This window comes from Erinaceus europaeus, chromosome 13 (genome assembly GCF_950295315.1).
Source record: "Erinaceus europaeus chromosome 13, mEriEur2.1, whole genome shotgun sequence".
Lineage (NCBI taxonomy): Eukaryota > Metazoa > Chordata > Mammalia > Eulipotyphla > Erinaceidae > Erinaceus > Erinaceus europaeus.
This window is the reverse complement of record NC_080174.1, coordinates 52,327,871-52,350,342: the sequence shown is the minus strand read 5'-3', so window position 1 is coordinate 52,350,342 and position 22,472 is coordinate 52,327,871. Positions and strand designations below refer to the sequence as shown.

Below are 22,472 nucleotides of genomic sequence, written 5' to 3'. Positions count from 1 at the left end.
CTATATAAACAGAAAAAACTTTAAGAGTTATTTTTTTATTTAGCTATTCATGAGAAAGAGGAGAAGAGAGAGAAAGAACCAGACATCACTCTGTTACACGTGCTGCCGGGGATTGAACTAGGAACCTCACACTCGAGAGTCTAGTATTTTATCCACTGCACCAACTCCAGGACCACTTAAGAGTTATTTGTTAATAAGATAAGGGAGAGTAGACAACCAGAGCATAACTATGGCACACAAACTCAGGACCTCATGTCTGTGAGTCCAATGCATTGTCCACTGCATCCCCCTCTGGGGCCACTGTGCTGTGTCTTTCCCTCTCTCCCTCTGTATCTAAAAACCAGGCTTGATAGGTAAAGCTCCACTAACCAAAAAACCAAAAACAAACAAAATCTATGGTCATCTAATTTTTGATATGGAAGCAAAACATTAAATGGAGATAGGAGCATGCCTTCAACAAATGGTGCTGGGAAATTTGTGTTGAAACATACAGAAGTAAAAGAGAGAGAAGAGAAATATACAGAAGTATGAAGAGGATCATCACATGTCACTATGTACAAAACTCCAAACTGAGCAAAGACTCACATAGTAGACCAGAGAAACTATCAAATACATAGACGAAAACATTGGCAAAAGATTCATTTCACAATATTTGCTTCAGAAGCATCTTTAAAGACTCAAGCCCAGAAACAAAAATAAAACAGATGAGTGTTTATATATACCACAACATTTGTAGTCACTCATCTGCTACTGGGTATCTGAGTTGTTTCTAAGTCTGAGACATTACAAATGCCACTGCTATCTTGAAGAGTGTGCTGCACTGCCATCTGCAACCCAGGCTTGGTGCTGACCTGCACTGCACTGAAGGAAGATTCAATCTTGTGGGCTCTTAAACTCTCTCTTCTTCAACACCCCCTTTAAAAAAAAAAAAAAAAAAACAGGATGTGCTGCAATGAACTTATGTGTGCATAGATCTCGCTGGATATATGTTTTGTGTTCTTTCTGTAGATCCCTATGAAAATAACTGTAGGTCTGTTTCTAGTGTTCTGAAAAAGCTCTTTTCCAGACTTTTCCTCAGGGGTTGGACCTACATTCCTCCCAATAGTACAAAAGGATTCCTTTTTCCTTACATCCTCACCAGCTCTTGTTGATGAAATCATTTCTTTTGCCTCATCCTGGATAAAACTTGAAAGAATAGGGAGTTGGGTGGTAGCACAGTGGGTTATGCACAGGTGGCACAAAGCACAAGGACCAACAGAAGGATCCCAGTTCGAGCCCCTGGCTCCCCACCTGTAGGCGAGTCACTTTACAAACAGTGAAGCAGGTCTGCAGGTGTCTAGCTTTCTCCCTCTCTGTCTTCCCCTCCTCTCTCCATTTCTCTCTGTCCTATCCAACAACATCATCATCAATAACAAGAACAGTAATAACTACAACAACAATAAAACAAGGGCAACAAAAGGGAATAAATAAATATCTAAAAAAAAAACTTGAAAGAATCATGTTAAGTGATACAAGAAGAAAGAGGAGGGGGAGTACTGAGTGATCTAACTGATAAGTAGAATTTAAGAAACAAGGGGGAAAAGAGGGAAACGTAGGGTGAAACCTGGGCTGGGTGTGGTGCATTGTAGCAAAGCAAGACAACAGGTGTGTATAGGCAGGTGTGAGGAGCTAGAGAGGGAGTTGATGACTCAGTGCATCATGGTGAAGAAGGACTTAATTTGGGTGGGGGTAGATAGCATAATGGTAATACAAAGAGACTCTCACATCTGAGGCTCCAACAAATAAATTCCCCAGCACCACCACAAACCAGAGCTGAGCAGTGCTCTGGTAATGAAGGAAAAATGGGGAAGTCAGTGGTAGCGCAGTGGGTTAAGTGCACGTGGTACAAAGCCCAAGGACCAGCTTAAGGACCCCGTTCAAGTTCTGGCTTGTTGGGCATTACACCATTGATACTATGGTCTATTTACATAGTCACTGATTTGCCTGAGACCCGTTTATCCCATTGGTTAAAACTTTCGCTACAGCTGCTATGGAAGCTTTCTACGTTCGAACTCTTTTCTTTTCTCCACCCCCTTTCCTAGCCATTTCCTTTTCCCACTTGCCACTTCCAGTTAAAGAGACATATAAAAAGCGTCGTCTCTGATCAATAAAGGCATTGCATTGCGTTCGGCTCAGCCACGAGTTCCTGGTCTCTTCTCTTTCCTCCGTTACACAACCCGGCACTGGCTCCCCACCTAAAGGGGAGTCGCTTCATAGACAGTGAAGCAGGTCTGCAGGTATCTTTCTCTCCCCCTCTGTCTTCCTCTCCTCTCTCCATTTCTCTCTGTCCTATCCAACAATGACAACATCAATAACAACTGTAACAATAAAACAACAAGGGCAACAAAAGGGGATAAATATTTTTTTAAAAAAGAAGGAAAAATGGGGTGGCAGGTAGTGGCACACCTAGTTAAGCACACACATTACAGTGTGCAAGGATCTGGGTTCAAGCCCCTGGTCCCATCTGAAGGGGGAAAGGTTCAAGAATGGTGAAGCCACATGTTATAGTGCTCAAAGACCCAGGTTTGAGCCCCTGGTCCCCACCGACAGAGGGAAAGCTTTGCAAGTGGTGAAGCAGGGCTGCAAGTGTCACTCTTTCTCTCTCCTTCTCTATCTCCCCTACCCTCTCAATTTCTGGCTGTCTCTATCTAATAAATAAAGATAATAAAAAAAAATTTTTTTTAAAGAGTGGTGAAGCAGGTCTGCAGTTGTCTGTCTCTCTCTCGCTCTATTTCCCCTTCCCTCACAATTTCTCTATGTCTCTATTCAAAATAAATAAGTAAAAGTTTTTTTAAAAAAAAAGTAAGAACAAAGGAATAATAATGATATAAAAATAAACATTAAGGAACTGGGCAGTAGAAAAGCGGGTTAAATACATGTGATGCAAAGCGCAGGGACCTGAGTAAGGATCCTGGTTCTAGCCCAGGGGAACACGGCCTGCAGGGGAGTGGCTTCACTAGCAATGAGGCAGGTCTGCAGGTGTCTATTTTTCTCTCCCCCTCTCTGTCGTCCCCTCCTCTCTGTCCTATCCAACAACAACAACTATAACAACTACAACAAGAGCAACAAAATGGGAAAAATGGTCTCTAGGAGCAGTGGATTTATAGTGCAGGCACTGAGCCTTAACAATAACCTGGAGGCAAAAAGATAATAATAATAATTTTTTAAAGTGGGGGGGATCAATTACAGCAACAATGAAAAACAAGAAGGGCAACAAAAGGGAAAACATATATAAAAAAGAGTAGAGAGGGAATTTTTTAAAGAATATTTGCAAAATTTCGAGTGAAAAATTAAACTCAAGGTCTTGGAAGGAGCTGTGCAGGTATCCTTAGGGCCTGTATGACGTAGAATGTATCCACAGATTCCCATATACTCTGTGAAGGTATGGGGAAGGTAAAGCAAGAGTACTGACTGAGAAGTAGCTTTGTAAATATCACTGAGTCCAGAACAAGGACAACAAAAGGGAATAAATAAATAAATAAATATTTTAAAAGTGAATGACTTAATTTGATGGTCAGAGTAGTGTGCAGACCACCCATCATAAGATGAGAAATCATACCCAAGTGTCAATAACTGTCCTGTAAACCATTTTTCCCTGGTAAAAATGATTAAAATAAATAAATAAACCTTAAAGGGGCCAGGCCGTGGCACACGCAGTTCAGCGCACATAGTACAAAAAGCAAGGATCCAGGTTCAAGCCCCTTTTCCCCACCTGCAGAGGGGACACTTCACAAGTAGTGAAGCAGGTCCTTGTGCTTTGTGTTACGTGCACTTAACCTGTTGCGCTACTGCCCGACTTCCTCTTAATCCATTCTTAAATAAGTTTATTTTTAGTATCTTTATTTATTTGATAGAGATAGTCAGAAATTCAGAGAAGGGAGAGATAGAGAGCAGCAGAGAAACACCGGCAGCACTGCTTCACCACTTGTGAAGTCCATGTCACGCCTCCCTCCCCCACAGCCTGAGATTGGGTGGCTTGAACCCCAGTCCTTGACACTATAACATGTGCGCTCCAGCAGGTGCACCATCACCAGCTCCTTAAATAAGATTTACACACTCCTTGTATACATATAAAGTACAAACATTTTTAACGCAATATAAGGACTAAACCCAGGATAAATTTGAAACACAAGGGGGTCGGGCGGTGGCGCAGTGGGTTAAGCGCATGTGGCACAAAGCGCAGGGACTGGCATAAGGATCCCGGTTCGAGCCCCCGGCTCCCCACCTGCAGGGGAGTCGCTTCACAGGCGATGAAGCAGGTCTGCAGGTGTCTATCTTTCTCTCCCCTTCTCTGTCTTCCCCTCCTCTCTCCATTTCTCTCTGTCCTATCCAACAACGAATTGGGTCAACAAGGGCAATAATAATAACCACAACGAAGCTACAACAAGGGCAACAAAAGGGGGGGAAAAATGGCCTCCAGGAGCGGTGGATTCATGGTGCAGGCACCGAGCCCAGCAATAACCCTGGAGGAAAAAAAAAAAAAAACTGAAACACAAGCTCTAACATGGAACCAGCTTCCCTAATTTTTATTTCTTTTTAAGACTTTTATAAAATATTTTACTGGGGGGGGGGGGAAGTCGGGCAGTGGCGCAGTGGGTTAAGCGCATGTGGCGCAAAGCGCAGGGACCGGCGTAAGGATCCCGGTTCGAGCCGCCAGCTCCCCACCTGCAAGGGAGTCGCTTCACAGGCGGTGAAGCAGGTCTGCAGGTGTCTATCTTTCTCTTCCCCTCTCTGTCTTCTCCTCTCTCCATTTCTCTGTCCTATCCAACAGCAACGACCTCAATAACTACAACAATAAAACAAGGGCAACAAAAGGGAAAATAAAATAAAATTTTAAAAAATATATTTTACTTATTTGTTGAGTAAAGACAGAGAGATCAAGAAGAAAGAAGGAGATAGAGGAAGAGAGATACTTGCAGCACCCCTCCACCTCGACATGAGCATGGTATGTGCTCCACCACCCAGCCCTCTAATTCTTATTTTTGATAAGCGTGAAGGAGGTCAAAGTGTCAGCTCATGGTCCATAGAGTTTTACTTGCTTGTGATGCTTTCTCATGTGGTGCCAGAGACCAAACACAGGGCTGGCTTTACATACGTAAAAGTATATGTGCTCCACTGCTGAGTCACCTCCTAGGCCTAAACTTTCAATTTATATCAATATTTACATCCAAAATAATATGTAACACAATGTTCATTTGACCAAAACCCTGCTCAGCTTTGGCTGGGAACTTGGAGCCTCAGGTCATAACTATTATGTTATCTCCCAAGTCCATATCACACTGTGTTGTAAGTAACCTATTTAGCAAAAATGAATGGTGCACACCTGGTAGAGGTACATATGTTACAATGTACAAGGACCCAGGTTCAAGTCCCCAGTCCCAACCTGCAAGTGGGGAGCTTAGTAAGAGCAAGTTGTGGTATATATACAATGGAATACTACTCAGCTATAAAAAATGGTAACTTCACCGTTTTCAGCCGATCTTGGATGGACTCTGAAAAATTCATATTAAGTGAAATAAGTCAGAAACAGAAGGATGAATATGGGATGATCTCACTCTCAGGCAGAAGTTGAAAAACAAGATCAGAAAAGAAAACACAAGTAGAACCTGAACTGGAATTGGCAAATTGCACCAAAGTAAAAGACTCTGGGGTGGGTGGGTGGGTAAAATACAGATCCAAGCAGGCTGACAAGAGAACCTAGTGGGGGTTGTATAGTATATGGGAAACTGGGGAATGTTATGCATGTACAAACTATTGTATTTACTGTTAAATGTAAAACATTAATTCCCCAATAAATTAAAAAAAAAAAAGAACAGAGAAAACTTGAGAGGGATGGGGAGATAGATAGATAGATAGATAGATAGATAGATAGAGAAAGAGAGAGACTGACCAATAGCACTGCTTCACCACTCATGAAGCTTTCTCCTTGCTGATAGGGACCACGGGCTTGAACCTGGGTCCTTGTGCATGATAATACGATACACTTAACCAGGCGCAACACCACCCAGCCATCTATCCCCCCAACACCTCGTGATCTATATCCAAAACAAATAATTAAATATATTTTAAAAGGAAGGAAATAATAAACAAAATTAAGAGGTGGGGCTTGGCAGTGGCACACCCACACATTACCATGTACAAGGACCCAAGTCCAAGCCCAAGGACAACTCCAATCGGTGAAGCAATGCTTTCTCTCTCATTCTCTATCTATCCATCTAACTACCTACTTACCTACCTATCTTTCTATCTATCTATTCTCCCCTTCCCTCTCAATTTCTCTATCCTAACAAATAAAAAGGGGAAAAATGGCCACTGGGAGTGGGGTATTTGCTGTGTAAGCACTGAGTCCCAACTATAACTCTGGTGGCAAAAAAAAAAAAAAAAAAAAAAAAGGGCCAAGCAGTAGCGCAGCAGGTTAAGCGCACATGGCACAAAGCATAAGGACTGGCCTAAAGACCCTGGTTTGAGCCCCCGGCTCCCCACCTGCAGGGGAGTCGCTTCACGAGTGGTGAAGCAGGTCTGCAGGTGTCTATCTTTCTCTTCCCCTCTCCTCTCGATTTCTCTCTGTGCTATTCAACAACAGCAACAGCAACAATAAGAATACCGACAACAAGGGCAACAAAATGGGAAAAAAAAGCCTCCAGGAGCAGTAGATTTGTAGTGCAGGCACCAAGCCCCAACAACAGTCCTGGAGGCAAAAAAGAAAGAACAGGGAAAGAAAAAAAAAAAAAATTAAGAAGAAACAATCTCTTATAATTTTATGATAAAATAACAGAAACCCAAAGCAAAACTCCTCCACTATTCCATAATGCAGTAAAATCAGTGTTTTCAGTTGTTCATATTATTTTCTATTCCTACATGCATGTTCAATTTTTACATGTATACAGAGTATAGAAAAAAATTATCTACATTTTCACTTCAAATTCTACCATGAGGGAATCAGGCAGTAGCGCAGCAGGTTAAGTGCACGTGGCACAAAGCACAAGGACCGGTGTAAGGATCCCGGTTCAAGCCCCGGCTCCCCTCCCGCAGAGGAGTCACTTCACAAGACAGTTTTATAGGCAGTGACGCAGGTCTGCAGGTGTCTATCTTTCTCTTCCCCCTGTCTTTCCCCTCCTCTCTCCATTTCTCTGTCCTGTCTAACAACAGTGACATCAATAACAACAACAATAACTACAATAATAACTACAACAATAGAACAAGGGCAACAAAAGGAAATAATTTTTTTTTTAACTCTACCATGAATATTTTTCCAATTTGAAGACGGTTTTCCTTTATCCTCCCTTTCCTTTCTCAATTCTACCCCTTGTTGGTAATCAACATTAAAATAAGTACCCATCCAACATTCTCCAAGTTCATATATGCCTAAGTATGTCTATATGTGGGAAATGGGAAAAGATCACTTTGGGGATTGGGCAGTGGTACACCTGGTTGAGCACAAAAGGACCTGGGTTCAAGCTCTCAAGGCCCACCTGAAAAAGGAAAGTTTCAGGAGTGGTGAAGCAGTGCTACAAGTGCCTCTCTCTCTCTCTCCCTCTCTATAACCCCCCCTCCTCTTGATTTTTGGCTGTCTCTATCAAATAAACAAAAAAAGTTGAAAAAAATTAAGGAAAAAGATCATTTTGTTTTTATAAATTTAGAAGCATTCTACCTACATATGCTTTCTTTCTTTTTTTATTTTTTAAGATTTTATTTATTGGGAGTCGGGCGGTAGCACAGTGGGTTAAGCGCACGTGTCGCAAACCACAAGGACCTGCGTAAAATCCCAGTTCGAGCCCGGGCTCCCCAGCTGCAGGGGAGTCGCTTCACAGGTGGTGAAGCAGGTCTGCAGGTGTCTATCTTTCTCTCCCCCTCTGTCTTCCCCTCCTCTCCATTCCTCTCTGTCCTATCTGAGAATGACATCAATAACAAGAACAATAATAACTACAAGGGCAACAAAAGGGAATAAATTTTTTTTTTAATTTTATTTATTTATTTATTTTTGCCTCCAGGGTTATTGCTAAGGCTCAGTGCCTGCACCATGAATCAATCCACTATTCCTGCAGGACATTTTTCCCCCTTTTGTTGCCCTTGTTGCAGTTTTTATTGTCGTTGTTGATGTCATTGTTGGATAGGACAGAGAGATATCGAGAGGAAGGGAAGACAGAGAGGGGAGAGAAAGATAGAGACACCTGCAGACCTGCTTCACCACCTGTGAAGCGACTCCCCTGCAGGTGGGGAGCACAGGCTCGAACTGGGATCCTTACACTCGTCCTTGCACTTTGCGCCATGTGCGCTTAACCCGCTGCACTACCGCCCAACCCCCAAGATTTTATTTGTTAATGAGAAACATAGAAAGAGAGAGAAAGAAAAAGAGAAAGGCAGAGTCTTTTTCAAGCCCCTTGTCTCCACCTGCAGGGGGAAAGCTTCAAGAGGTGGTGAAGCAGGGCTGCAGGTGTCTTTCTCTTTTTCTTTTGCCTCCAGGGTTATCGCTGGGGCTGTGCCTGCACCACGAATCCACTGCTCCTAGAGGGCATTTTTCCCATTTTGTTGCCCTTGTAGTTACTGTTATAGCTGTTGTTGTTGTTGAATAAGACAGAGAGGAACTGAGAGTCGAGAGAGGAGGGGGAAGATGAGAGGAGGCACCTGCAGACCTGCTTCACCACCTGTGAGGCGACGGCCTGCAAGTGGGGTGGTGGGGGTCTCAAACCTGGATCCTTAGGCCCATCCCTGCTCCACATGCACTTAACATAGTGCGCTACTGCCCAGCACCCCCTCTTTTATTTTTTTTATTTTTCTCCCCTTTGTTGGCCTTGTTTTTTTATTGATGTTGTAGTTATTATTGTTGTTAATGATGTCGTCGTTGTCTGAGAGGAAAGAGAAAAATGGAGAGAGATGGGAAAGACAGAGAGGGGGAGAGAAAGACCTGTAGCCAGGCTACAGATGTCTCTGTTTCTCTTCTTTCTTCCTTTCATTCATTTATTTATTTATTTATTTATTTATTTTTGCCTCCAGGGTTATTGCTGGGGCTCAGTGCCTACAACATATATCCACTGCTCCTGGAGGCTACCTTTTTCCCCCTTTTGTTGCCCTCGGTTTTTGTTTGTTTGTTTTTAGCATTGTTGTGGTTATTATTGTTGTTGACATCGTTATTGGATAGGACAGAGAGAAATGGAGAAAAGAGGGGAAGACAGAGAAGGTGAGAGAAAGACAGACACCTGCAAATCTACTTCATGGCCTGTGAAGCAAGTCCCCTGCAGGTGGGGAGCCGGGGACTCAAACCGGATCCTTAAGCCCATCCCTGCACTTATTCCACTATGCTACCACCCGACCCCTGTCTCTCTTCTTTACTATCTCCTTTCAGTTTCCCCTTTCAGTTTCTGTCTCTATCCAATAATAAATAGATTTTTTTTTTAAAAAAATCCCTAAATCTTGATCTAGAGGAGTAAACTCTACAAAGTATAAAGGATGGTATACTTATGAAAGCTCCCAAATTACAAAGCAGCTTACTTGATATCCAAGCCATAGTTCAAATATAACAGGTATACTTCTCTTACCAAAATCAATGTCTTTTGAATACTTACTATGTTGAGGACTCAGGTGTTAGTTAGAAAAGCAATAAATAAATAAATAAATAAGATAAGATACTGTCCTAAATGAGCACATGATTTAACAGAAAAACCAGTATATATTATCCCTAAATCACCTTTAATGTATTTATGTATTTATTTATTTTCCCTTTTGTTGCCCTTGTTTTTCATTGTTGTTGTAGTTGTTGTTGATGTCATCATTGTTGGATAGGACAGAGAGAAATGGAAAGAGGAGGGGAAGACAGAGAAGGGGAGAGAAAGACAGACACCTACAGACCTGCTTCAACGCTTGTGAAGCGACTCCCCTGCAGGAGGGGAGCTGGGGTCTTGAACCGGGATCCTTAGGCTGGTCCTTGTGCTTTGCGCCACCTGAGATTATCCCGCTGCCAAATCACCTTTTTTAAAATATATATATATATTTATTTTATTTATTTATTCCCTTTTGTTGCCCTTGTTTTATTGTTGTGGTTATTATTGTTGTTGTCGTTGTTGGATAGGACAGAGAGAAATGGAGAGAGGAGGGGAAGACAGAGAGGAGGAGAGAAAGACAGACACCTGCAGACCTGCTTCACCGCCTGTGAAGTGATTCCCCTGCAGGTGGGGAGCCGGGATTCGAACCGGGATCCTTATGCCGGTCCTTGTGCTTTGCGCCACCTGCACTTAACCCGCTGCGCTACAGCCCGACTCCCCCAAATCACCTTTTTTAAAAGATCTATTTATGAAGGAGAAAGATGAGAAAGAGAGAGCCAGAACATCACCCTAATACATGCAATGCTGAGGATCAAACTCAGAACTTCGTGCTTTTAAATTCAGTGCTTTAGCCACTGCACCACCTCTGAAGCTGCCATCCCTAAATGACCTTAAGTATCATAGCATATTCCAATTCAGGAAGTGGTAAAGCAGGCATAGCAAAGAACTTACAAGCAGAGGTCTTGAGTTAGTGAGTAGAGTCAGGGATTGACTGATGTTCTTCTTCTCTCACATGTTAGTAAAATAAAAATAAAAAGCACCGGGAGTCGGGTGATAACGCAGCGGGTTAAGCGCACGTGGCACAAAGCCAAGGACCAGCGTGAGGATCCCGGTTCCAGGCCCCAGCTCCCCACCTGCAGGGGAGTTGCTTCACAAGAGGTGAAGCAGGTCTGCAGGTATCTATCTTTCTCTCCATTTCTCTCTTTCCTATCCAACAACGACATTAATAATAACTACAACAATAAAACAAGGGCAACAAAAGGGAATAAATATTTTTAAAATAACTTTAAAATAATAATAATAATAATAAGCACCATAGCGTAATGCCTAGAATATAGCGCATGAACTAGCACAGATGATCAACACTTTTTCTAATTTATGATTATAAAAGCCAAAGAGAGTAGGCACCATAAAAACAATCCAAGTCATTAATGAAATTTCAGATTAAACAACCTAAAGTTATTGTCTACATATATGTAGCTGTTTTAAGTATCTCAAGCAGGTTATTTTAGAAGGCATTGTACAGCACAGACTCAATATATAGAATCCATGTGGAAATTAACACACACACACAACACACCAAAAGCAAAACGAGAGAAGCATACGTAGCTTGTATACCATTTAAGACAGCCCAACTTGGAGCAGGGCAGCAGTACACCCAGAAGAGCACGCATGAGCAGAGCCAAGTACCTGAGTTCAAGCCCCCAGTACTCAACTGCAAGAGAAGCTTTACAAGCAGTAAAGCAGAGCTGCATGTGTCTTTCCCTTTTCCCTATTTCTCTTTTTTCTAAACATTTTTTGTTTATTTATTAGGGGATTAGTCATTTATAGCTGATATTAAAATACAATATTTTGTAGGCAGGGGTAGACAGCATAATGGTTATGCAAAGAGACTCTCATGCCTGAGGCCCAAAAGTCCCAGGTTCAATCATCTACACCACCATAAGCCAGAGCTGATCAATGTTCAAGTAAAAAATTAATTAATTAATTAATTAGTTTGTACCTGCATAACATTTCTCAGTTTTCTACATAACAATTCAACCCCATTCTCTATTTCTATCCAAAAAAACAAAGAAAATGAAGAAAATAAGGGGCCAGGTGGTGGCGTACCTGGTTGAGCACACATGTTGCAATGTGCAAGGACCCAGGTTCAAGCTCCCAGTCCCCACCTGCAGGGGAAAGCTTTGCAAGTGGTGAAGCAGGGGTGCAGGTGTCTCCCCTTCTCTCTGTCTGCCCTTCTTCTCGTCTTCTATCTCTATCCAATAAATAAATAAAGATAATAAAAAAAATTTTTTAAAGAAAACAAAAAAAAATGTAGAAAATGGTTGCTGGGAACAGTGGATTCATCCAGCAAATACTAAGCCCCATTGATAAGCCTGGCTGCAATAAAATAAATGAATTTTAAAAAGACAGCCCAAGGGGGTGAGGGTGAAGCATACATGTTACAATGCAGAAGGACTCAGGTTTGAGCCCCTGGTCCCCACCTGCAGGGGAAAGCTTCATAAGCGATGAAGTGGGACTACAGGCATCTGTCTCTCTCCCTCTATCTCCCCCTGCTGTCTCAATTTCTCTGTCTCTATCCAAAATAAATAAATAAAAATATTACTGTTGAATGTAAAACAGTAATTCCCCAATAAAGAAATTTAAAAAAATAAAAATAAAAGCCCTACTCAATATCTTATACAAGCATCAAAAACAATATATCAAAACATAATAGTTAAGCAAGATTTTCATTCATGAGGCTCCAATGTCCTAAATTCAATCCCTAGCACCACCATAAACCAGAGCTGAACAGTACTCACATAAAAATAATTATTGTGAAAAAAACAAACAAATAAAAAATAAATAAATAATTATTGTGGGAGTTGGGAGGTAGCACAGTGGGTTAAGCGCACATGGCAAAGCGCAAGGATGGCGTAAGGATCCCAGTTCGAGCCCCCAGCTCCCCACCTGCAGGGGAGTCACTTCACAGGGGGTGAAGCAGGTCTGCAAGTGTCTGTCTTCCCCTCCTCTCTCCATTTCTCTCTGTCCTATCCAACAACAACGGCATCAATAACAACAATAAAATAACAAGGGCAACAAAAGGGAATAAATTTTTGTTATTAAAATAATAATAATTTTTTTATTATTAAAATAATAATAATTAATTGTGAGGGAGTCGGCCGGTAGCACAGCGGGTTAAGCGAAGCACTAGGGTTCAAACCCCCACCACCACCCCCCGCTCTCCACGTGCAGGGGAGTCGTTTTACAGGCAGTGAAGTAGGTCTGCAGGTGTCTGTCTTTCTCTCCCCCTCTCTGTCTTCCCCTCCTCTCTCCATTTCTCTCTGTCCTATCTAACAATGATATCAATAACAACAACAATAATAACTACAATAATAAAATTATTATTTTTTTTTATGTGGTGGTCGGGCGTAGTGCAGCGGGTTAAGTGCACGTGGCGCGAAGTGCAAGGACTGGCGTTAAGGATCCCAGTTAGAGCTCTGGCTCCCCACCTGCAGGAGAGTAGCTTCACAAGCAATGAAGCAGGTCTGAAGATGTCTCTCTTTCTCTCCTGCCTCTGTCTTTCCCTCCTCTCTCCATTTCTCTGTCCAACAATGATGACATCAACAACAATAACTAAATAAAAATAATTATTAAGGGGGGGCCAGGCAGTGACACACCCAGTTAAGGACTACTATTACTAAGCACAAGGACCAGCAAGGTCCAGATTGGAGTCCCCAGCTCCCCACCTGCAGGGGGGAATGAAGCTTCACAAGTGGTGAAAACAGGGCTGGGGGGTATTTTTCTCCCTCTGAATCTGCCCCTTCTCTCAATTTCTCTGTTCTATCCAATAAAATAAAAAATTTAAAAAAAATTAAAAAAGGAAAAATTGGCCACCAGAAGCAGTGGGTTCATAGTGCCAGCACTGAGCCCCAATGATTGCCCTGGAAGCAAAAGAAAAAGAAAGTAAAATAATTATTTAAAAATAAATAAAATAGGGTGGTCCGGGAGGTGGTGCAGTGGATAAAGCATTGGATTCTCAACCATGAAATCCCAATTTCAATCCGTGGCAGCACATGAGCCAAAGTGATGTCTGGTTCTTTCTCTCTCTCTGCCTGTTTTTCTCATGTAAAAAAAAATTCTTTAAATAAATAAGGGCAGAAGTAAATAGCATCATGGTTATGCAAAGAGATTCTCATACCTAAGGCTAGTTAAGTCCTAAATTTAATCCCCCACACCACCAAGAAAATAAGTTATCTATATATAAATATATATATATACACATACATATGTATATGTATATGTATATGTATATGTATATGTATATGTATATGTATATGTATATGTATATGTATATGTATATGTATATGTATATGTATACGTGGCTGTAGAGTCTAAAAGAGGGGCTGGGCAGTGGCACACCGGGTTAAGTGCACATACCATGAAGTATAATGACCTGTGCAAGGATCCCGGTTCAAGCCCCAGACTCCCCACCTACAAGAGGGTCACTTCACAAGCACTTCTAGCGTTTGCCCTTCTTCCGTAGCCAGTCAACAGCGTCAGGTTGAGCCTGATGTAAAGTTTCGAGACCTCCTTTGAATCTGGAGAGGTGGCAGTCGTTGACTATGTGGGTCACAGTCTGTCTGTAGCCGAAGGGGCAGTTCTACAGGTGTCTTCCTCTCCCCCTCTCTATCTTCCCCTCCCCTCTCAATTTCTCTCTGTCCTATCAAAAAAAAAAAAATTTTAAAAGGCCACAGGAGCAGTGGATTCTAACTGCCAACACCAAGCCCCAACTATAACCATGGAGGCAAAAAAAAAGTTTTAGAGTCTAAAAAAGATACTGATTGTTATCTTTCTCCACAATAAAACTAGTTAATGGTAGGGGTAAATAGCATGATGGTTATGCAAAGAGATTCTCATGCCTAAGGCTCCAAAGCCCTAGGTTCAGTTCTCTACACCACCATAAACCAGAGTTGAGCAGAGTTCGAGCCCCCCCCCACCTGCAGGAGAGTCACTTCACAGCTGAAGTCAGATGAAGTGAAGCAGGTCTGCAAGTGTCTTTCTCTCCCCTCTCTGTCTTCCCCTCCTCTCTCCATTTCTATCTGTCTTACCAACAATGACATCAATAATAACAATGAAAAACAACAAGGGCAACAAAAAGGAAAATAAATTAAAAAAAAAAAAACCTCTACAGGGGTCGGGAGGTAGCGCAGCAGGTTAAGCACACGTGGCGCAAAGCACAAGGACCAGTGTAAGGATCCCGGTTCCAGTCCCAGGCTCCCCACCTGCAGGGGAGACACTTCACAGGCGGTTAAGCAGGTCTGCAGGTGTTTGTCTTTCTTTTTTTTTCTTTTTTAAATTTATTTCTTTAGGTGTCTGTCTTTCTCTCCCCCTCTCTCTTCCCCTCCTCTCTCCATTTCTCTCTGTCCTATCCAACAACGACGACAGCAATGACAACAATAATAACAACAATGATAAACAACAAGGGCAACAAAAGGGAATAAATAAATTAAATAAATATAAAAAAAAAAACCTCTACAAAAAATAAATAAAGTTTAGGGGCTGGGCAGGAGCACACCCGGTAAAGCACCCAGGTTACAATGCACAAGGATCCAGGCCTCACTTGCAGCAGAGAAGCCTCACAAGCAGTGAAGCAGTGTCACTGGTGTCTCGCTGACTCCTATCTCTGCCTATCCCTCCCCCTCGACTTCTGTCTCTATCCAATAAATAAAAAAAAAGTAAGTTTTAAATATAAAATCTTAGACTGCTACCAGTGTAGGACCTTTAAGTGTGCAAGTAAAAAATATATATTTAAAACCTAGCTGTTTTGGGTGGGGGAGACAGAATAATGATTATGCAAACAGACTCTCATGCCTGAGGCTCCTAAATCCCAAGTTCAATTCCCCCAACCACCATAAGCCAGAGCTGAGCAGTGCCCTGGTGTTTAAAAAAAAAAAAACTAGCTGTTCTTACCAAAATATACAGATTTTTCTGGGATCTTTTTAAGACAAATGAAAACAGCATTAATAACTATATTTAGATATCGTAAATAAATATTACATTTCAGGGAGTCGGGCTGTAGCGCAGCGGGTTAAGCGCAGGTGGCGCAAAGCACAAGGACCCGCATAAGGATCCCGGTTCGAACCCTGGCTCCCCACCTGCAGGGGAGTCACTTCACAGGCAGTGAAGCAGGTCTGCAGGTGTCTATCTTTCTCTCCTCCTCTCTGTCTTCCCCTCCTCTCTCCATTTCTTTCTGTCCTATCCAACAACGACAAGAACAATAATAACTACAACAATAAAACAACAAGGGCAACAAAAGGGAATAAATAAATAAAATAAATATTAAAATATATATATATATTACATTTCTAAAGTAATTTACCAGAATCAGAAGGATAATTTGCTAGGTAGGGCACCAGGTGCCTTGCCATGCCAAGGCCCAACTCCCAGCACCATGTAAGAATGTGGGGGGGAGGGGGTTGAATGTGAAAAAGTGACTCAGCACTGGAGCAACTGAGCATGCATGAGGCCCCAGCTCATGAAAATTTAAAGAAAATCATTTACCCTCTATATTGTAATTGATAAACCATACCCTATGCTTTCTACTCAAATGTGAGGATCCAGTTTAAAATTGATTAATTTGTCCCATCATGGACGATTGCATGAAAAGAAGCAAATTTTTATTTATTTATTGCCTCCAGGGTTATCACTGGGGCTCAGTGCCAGCACTACGAATCCACTGCTCCTGGTGGCCATTTTTTCTATTTTATTGGACAGAACAGAGAGAAACTGAGAAAGGGGGCCAGGTGGTACTGCACTAGGTTAAGCACACACTGCACAAGGCCCTGCCTTTAAGAGCCCGGTCCCCACCTGCAGGGGGAAAGTTTTATAAATGGTGAAGCAGGGCTGCAGGTGTCTCCTTTTCTCTCCCTATCTCCCCCCTTCCTCTCAATATATGGCTGTCTCTATCCAATAAATAAATAAATAAATAAAATTTTATTTAAAAAAAGAGAAATTGAGAGAGGAAGGAGAAATATAGAGGGAGAAAGACATCTGCAGACCTTCTACATAGCCTGTGAAGCGAACTCACTGCAGATGGGGCGTCAAGGGGCTCAAATGGGAATCCCTGCGCTTCATACTATGTGTGCTTAACCTGCTGAGCCACCACCAGGTCCCAAGAAACAAAATTTTAGAAGCCGAAGATGGTCAACATAAAATTTTATTTTTATTGGGTGGGGGAGACAGCATAATGGTTATGCAAACAGACTCTCATGCCTGAGGCTCCTAAATCCCAGGTTCAATCCCCCGCACCACAAGCCAGAGCTGAGCAGTGCCCTGGTGTTTCTGTGTATGTCTCTCTCTCTTTGAATCTCTCTCAAAAATAAAAAATAAATAATTTTTTAATTTTAATTTTTATTATTTATTTATTTATTACCAGACCACTGATCATCTCTGGCTTATGGTGATTGAATCTGGGACTTAGAAGCCTCAGGCATGTGGTCCAGGAGGTGGCGCACTGGGTAGGGCATTGGACTCTCAAACACTGACGTCCCAAGTGCAATCCCAGCAGCACATGTACCAGACTGATGTCTGGTTCTTTCTCTCTCTCCTATCATTTGTCATGAATAAATCAATAAAATATTGAAAAAATATATTTAAAAAAAGCCTCAGGCATGAAAGTTTCTTTGCATAACCATTATGCCATCTCCCCCGCCAAATATTAAATTTTAAATCCTGTGAAATGTATTAAAATAACTGAATGGATAAAAGGGCAGACCTGTTAATAAATACATATAAGTATGGCAAATGATAATGGTTGAATCTAGGAACTGGGTATGTGGATATTCCTAATAATTTTTACCAATTTTGCTTTTAATTTGTTGAAAAAGTACTACTTAAGAGAGTCTTGTGGTCCAGGATATGGAGAAGTGGATAAAGCATCCGGGAAGTAGCATAGTAGATAAAGCATTGGACTGTCAAGCATGAGGTCCTAAGTTCAACTCCTGGCAGCACATGTACCAGAGTAATGTCTGGTTCTTTCTCTCTCCTCCTATCTTTCTCATTAATAAATAAATTTAAAAAAAAAAAAGCATTGGACTCTCAAGCCTGAGGTCCTGAGTTCAATCCCCGGCAGCACATGTACCAGAGCGATATCTGGTTCTTTCTCTCTCCTTCTATCCTTCTCATTAATAAATAAGTAAGTAAATAAATAAATAAAATTATTTTTTAAAGAAAGAAGTGGTCTGGGAGGTGGCACAGTGGATGAGGCTTTGGACTCTCAAGCATGAGGTCCCAAGCTCAATCCCCGGAAGTGATATCTGGTTCTTTCTCTCTCCTCTATCATTTCTCATGAATAAATAAATAAAACTTTTTTTTTAAAAAAAAAAGTAGTAGTAGTCTGGGGAGTTGGGAGATAGTGCAGGGGGTTAAGCACACATGGCGCAAAGCACAAGGACCAGCATAAGGATCCCAGTTTGAGTCCCCGACTCCCCACCTGCAAGAGTCACTTCACAGGCGCTGAAACATTCTTGCAGGTGTCTATCTCTCCCCGTCTTCCCCTCTCTCTCCATTTCTCTCTGCTCTATCCAATAATGACTAAATAACTAAATAACTAAATAATAATAACTAAAACAATAAAAAACAAAAGGGGATAAATAAAAAATAAGTATCTTTAAAAAATTATTTTTAAAAAAAGAAATAGTAGTAATAGTCTTGGGAGTTGGGAGGTAGCGCAGGGGGTTAAGCGCACATGGCACAAAGCACAAGGATCGGTATAAGGATCCCAGTTCAAGCCCCCAGCTCTCCACCTGCAGGGGAAGTCGCTTCACAGGCGGTGAAGCAGTGTCTATCTTTCTCTCCCCCCTCTGTCTTTCCCTCCCCTCTCCATTTCTCTCTATCCTATCCAACAACATCAATAACAACAATAATAACTACAACAATAAAACAAGGGCAGCAAAAGGGAATAAATATTTTTAAAAATTAAAAAAAAAAAAGGGGGGAGTCAGGCTGTAGCGCAGCGGGTTAAGCGCAGGTGGCGCAAAGCACAAGGACCGGCGAAAGGATCCCGGTTCGAACCCTGGCTCCCCACCTGCAGGGGAGTCGCTTCACAGGCGGTGAAGCAGGTCTGCAGGTGTCTGTCTTTCTCTCCTCCTCCTCTGTCTTCCCCTCCTCTCTCCATTTCTCTCTGTCCTATCCAACAACAATAATAATAACTACATAATAATAACGACAACAACAATAACTACAACAACAAGGGCAACAAAAGGGAATAAATAAATAAAATAAATATTTTTTTAAAAAAAGAAAGAAGTCTTTAATTGTGGCTTTTTTAATAAAGAGAGTGAAAGAGACCACAATAGTGTCCTTTACCATGTGTGGGTGGGGCTTGAACCTAGGTCTGCATATGGCAAAGAGCTAGCTCACCTTCCAAGTGAGTATTTTCGTGCCCAGTCTTTTTTTCTTTTAATTATCTTTATTTTTTGGATTGTGACAGCGAGAAATCAAGAGGAAAGTGGCAGATAAGGAAAGAGACAGAGATAAGCTACAGCACTGCTTTATAACTTGTAAAGCTATACAGGTGGGAATTGTGCCCAGTCTTTAGTTATAATTTAAGGATTTTTTTTTATTTATTGAGGGATTAATGGCTTACAGTCAACAGTAAAATACAGTAGTTTGTGGGTAGGGGTAGATAGCATAATGGTTATGCAAAGACACTCTCAGTTCTGAAGCTCCAAAGTCCCAGGTTCAGTCCCCTGAACCACCATAAACCATAGCTGGGCACTGCTCTGATTAAAAAAAAAAAAAGAAAAGAAACTGTAGTTTGTACATGTATAACATTTCTCAGTTCTCCACATAACAATCTAACCCCCTCTAGGTCCTCCTCGGTCATTATGTTCCAGGACCTGAACACCCCAACCTCTACCCCAGAGACTTCTACTACTTTGGTGTAAAACACCAACTCTAGTCCAAGATCTGCTTTGTGTTTTCCCTGCTGTTGAACTTGGGACCGTAGAGCCTATCTCTACACCAGAGAACTAACATTTTAAAAATCACTAACACAACCACTGTGGTTCAGGGGCCAGGTGGTGGCATGCCTGGTTGAGCAAACCGAAAGGTCCCAGATTCAAGCCCCCGACCCCCATCTGCATGGGGAAAGCTTTGCAAGTGGTGAAGCAGTGCTGTAGGTGTCTCTCTGTCTCTCTCTCTCCCTCCCCTCTCAATTTCTCTGTCTCTACCCAATAAATAAAACTGTTTTTTAAATAAATAAACCTGGATTCAGATCCCAGCTCATTAATGGCTGACTCACTATAAGTCTCATAAGTACTTATTATGTGAAGTTTATAAGGTGATGGAGAATTGGGAAGGTGGCAGAGTGGTTAGGCAAAATTTTGCCTGAGGTACCATAGGTTCTAGGTTCAATACTCAGCAACACCATAAACCAGAGCTGAGCAATGTTTCAGTTAAAAAAAAAAAAAGTGGTGGAAATGCAAAAAGTAGTGAGATGGGCTCTTATCCCCTGAAAAAGCTCACAATGTGTCTTAATAATAAAGATTACTAACCTCTCTTGGGGCCGGGTGGTGGTGCACCTGGGTGAGTGCTTGTGTTACAATGCACAAGGCCAGGGGTTCAATCCCCTAGTCCCCACCTGCAGAGGAAAAGCTTCAGAAGTGGTGAAGCAGGGATGCAGGTATCTCTCTTGTCTCTCCCTCCCTACCTCCCACACTTAATTTCTAGCTATCTCTATCAAATAAGTAAAGATAATTTAAAAAAATAAAATAAAAAGTGGTCTGTGGGGTGGTACAGTGGTAAAGCTTTGGACTCTCAAGCATGAGGTCGCAAGTTCAATTCCCGGCAGCACGTGTGCCAGAGTGATGTCTGATTCTTTCTATCTTTCTCATAAATAAATAAAATCTTTAAAATAATAATAAAATGAAAAAAAGACTACTAACTTCCCTACGCCTACATTTCCTCACATGCAAAATATGGCTCTTACACAGAGTTGCAGTAGCATTAAGTTCTTCCCGTCAAGCACAATGCTAGGCACACAGTAAACACTCGGAAAGCTAACTGAGATTGTTAAATTTATGCTAAAATGAAGAACTGTCTCAATACAAGATCAAGAAGTACCTTTTAAACGTTTGCCTTAACAATAATTTGATCACTGTGAGGCCATTTCCAAAAGGTAAAGGCATGGAAACTTATGCTTAACAATATGTTAAGGAAGGTGGACACCATCCACCTCTCCCCACCCCCGCCAGAAATTAAAAAAAAAAAAAAATCTGAAGACACCGCTCAATCAACAGTATTGTTCTCCATCGAGAATAAAAAAACATTCAAAATTAAAAAAAGTTCCAAGACAAACTTGAAAAGATACTCAACAACTCCTATGAAGAAATGGCTTCACCTCTCTCTGCAGGTTGGTTGGCTACATCCTTGTTATTATAAAAACTTGTCATGCTCTTCCACTGTCTTTGTTGATCAAGAAGCCTAAGTAGTACATGACATTTCTAATTGTCAAGAAAAAAAAAAACCTTTCTGCTAAATCAGGGCATGCCAACGACCCCACCACTCTTCCACAGGTTAAGAGAGCCACTTCAACCTTCCCCCCTTGATAATGGTTACAAGGGGGAGGGGAAAAGGAGGCAAGAAAATGCCTTCGTGATGGTCTACGGAAGAAGCCCTCCTGGTTATTCCTCAAGAGAACCCCCCCCCAACGGCTCATTCCCGCCACCACCACCTGACCACCTCTCCCCAGTTCAACTTCCAGACTCTGATTTACTAAAGGTGCACTAAAAACCCTGACACCTTCCCTCCCCGGCTGCAGAAGATCCACCTCCAGTTACATAGATATTTTTTAAAGCAAACAACAGCCCCCTCCCCCTCCTCCCAGCAGCAAATCTTTGTCCCACCTTCCCGAGGACCACTCTCCAGGGCGCTGCAGCCCCGCCGGCATTGCCTTTCCCAGCCGGGCCTGGGAGCCCCTCCATGGGCCAGCGCGCGGCCCCTTCCCCGCGCCGGGACGCGGTCCCGCCCCGCCCCCCGCCGCCCGCCGCCCGCCGCCCGAGTTCTTCTTCACCTCACCTACCCTCTTTCGGGGGCCGGACTCCACCTCTCTCTCCGCCATGTTGGGCCCCACTCGGAACCGCTGCGGCTCCCGACGCGGTGACGGCGGAACCTCTCGGGCCCCCGGCCCCCGCCCACACTGCAGGCACGGCCGCCTCGCTGCAGCTACCCCGGACCGGATCGGGCCCGACGCTGAGAGCGGGGAGGGCGCCGCGGATGCCGCGCGCAGGGTTGGAGACCTTCGGGTCCCACGGGTGCGCCCGTGGGCTATAGAACCTGCCCGGACAAGGTGGGGGGGCCGGGGTCGGGGGGGGGTAATGGCCTCCTAGGGGCCCCCTGAGTAGGATTATTTTCTCTCTGAGAAATTCCTCCGCCTGCGGTTTCTTAAAGGGATCACCAAATCAGCCCCTTGCGCGCGCCCCTGATGCGCAGGCGCATCTTAAGCCCCTCCTTCCTTTCCCACCAAGCCCCCGGTCCTGAGCGTGCGCGGTGAGTTGCCCAGGGTAGGCCAAATCCTGCAAGTCTCTTTGCTGCCAGCAGTTGCTCCCACCACTCAACTATGGCCGCTGCCTTAAAGGGACCATGACGTAGTGATGAAGATGGACGGAAAGAAATGACTGAAATGGCCCTTTGAAGAACTGGGTGAACCATCAGTCATAGATCCAAGACACCATCTTACACCTGGCTACTAAGGTAGCTTTGAAAAGGCACTGTTCCCAGTGGAGAACCTCTAGAGATAAAACATCCCAACCAAAGAGAGAACAAGCTAGTCATCTCAAGGAAACTCAACTTTCCTGCCTTTAGGCAGGCCTACTTGAATCAATGATCATAGACCATCAGGGATCAAGACTA

General features: G+C 42.8%; 1 protein-coding gene across 9 annotated transcripts in view; it reads right to left on the bottom strand.

The window, feature by feature from the left end:
* The window catches only part of ZMYM4 (zinc finger MYM-type containing 4), a 155,999-nt gene extending 133,814 nt beyond the window's left edge, over nt 1-22,185 (bottom strand). For 3 of the 9 annotated variants that reach the window (XM_060205860.1, XM_007533098.3, XM_060205863.1), the window contains exon 1: nt 21,643-22,185. Coding sequence is in view for 3 of the 9 variants with exons in the window: in XM_007533098.3 (XP_007533160.2) it covers nt 21,643-21,681 (39 nt within the window). In the remaining 6 variants the exon portion in view is untranslated. Of the gene's footprint in view, nt 1-20,116; nt 20,203-21,638 lie in introns of all 9 variants that reach the window. The other 6 variants (XM_060205866.1, XM_060205864.1, XM_060205867.1 and 3 more) reach the window with 4 other exon arrangements.
* Nucleotides 22,186-22,472: the final 287 nt, after the last annotated feature.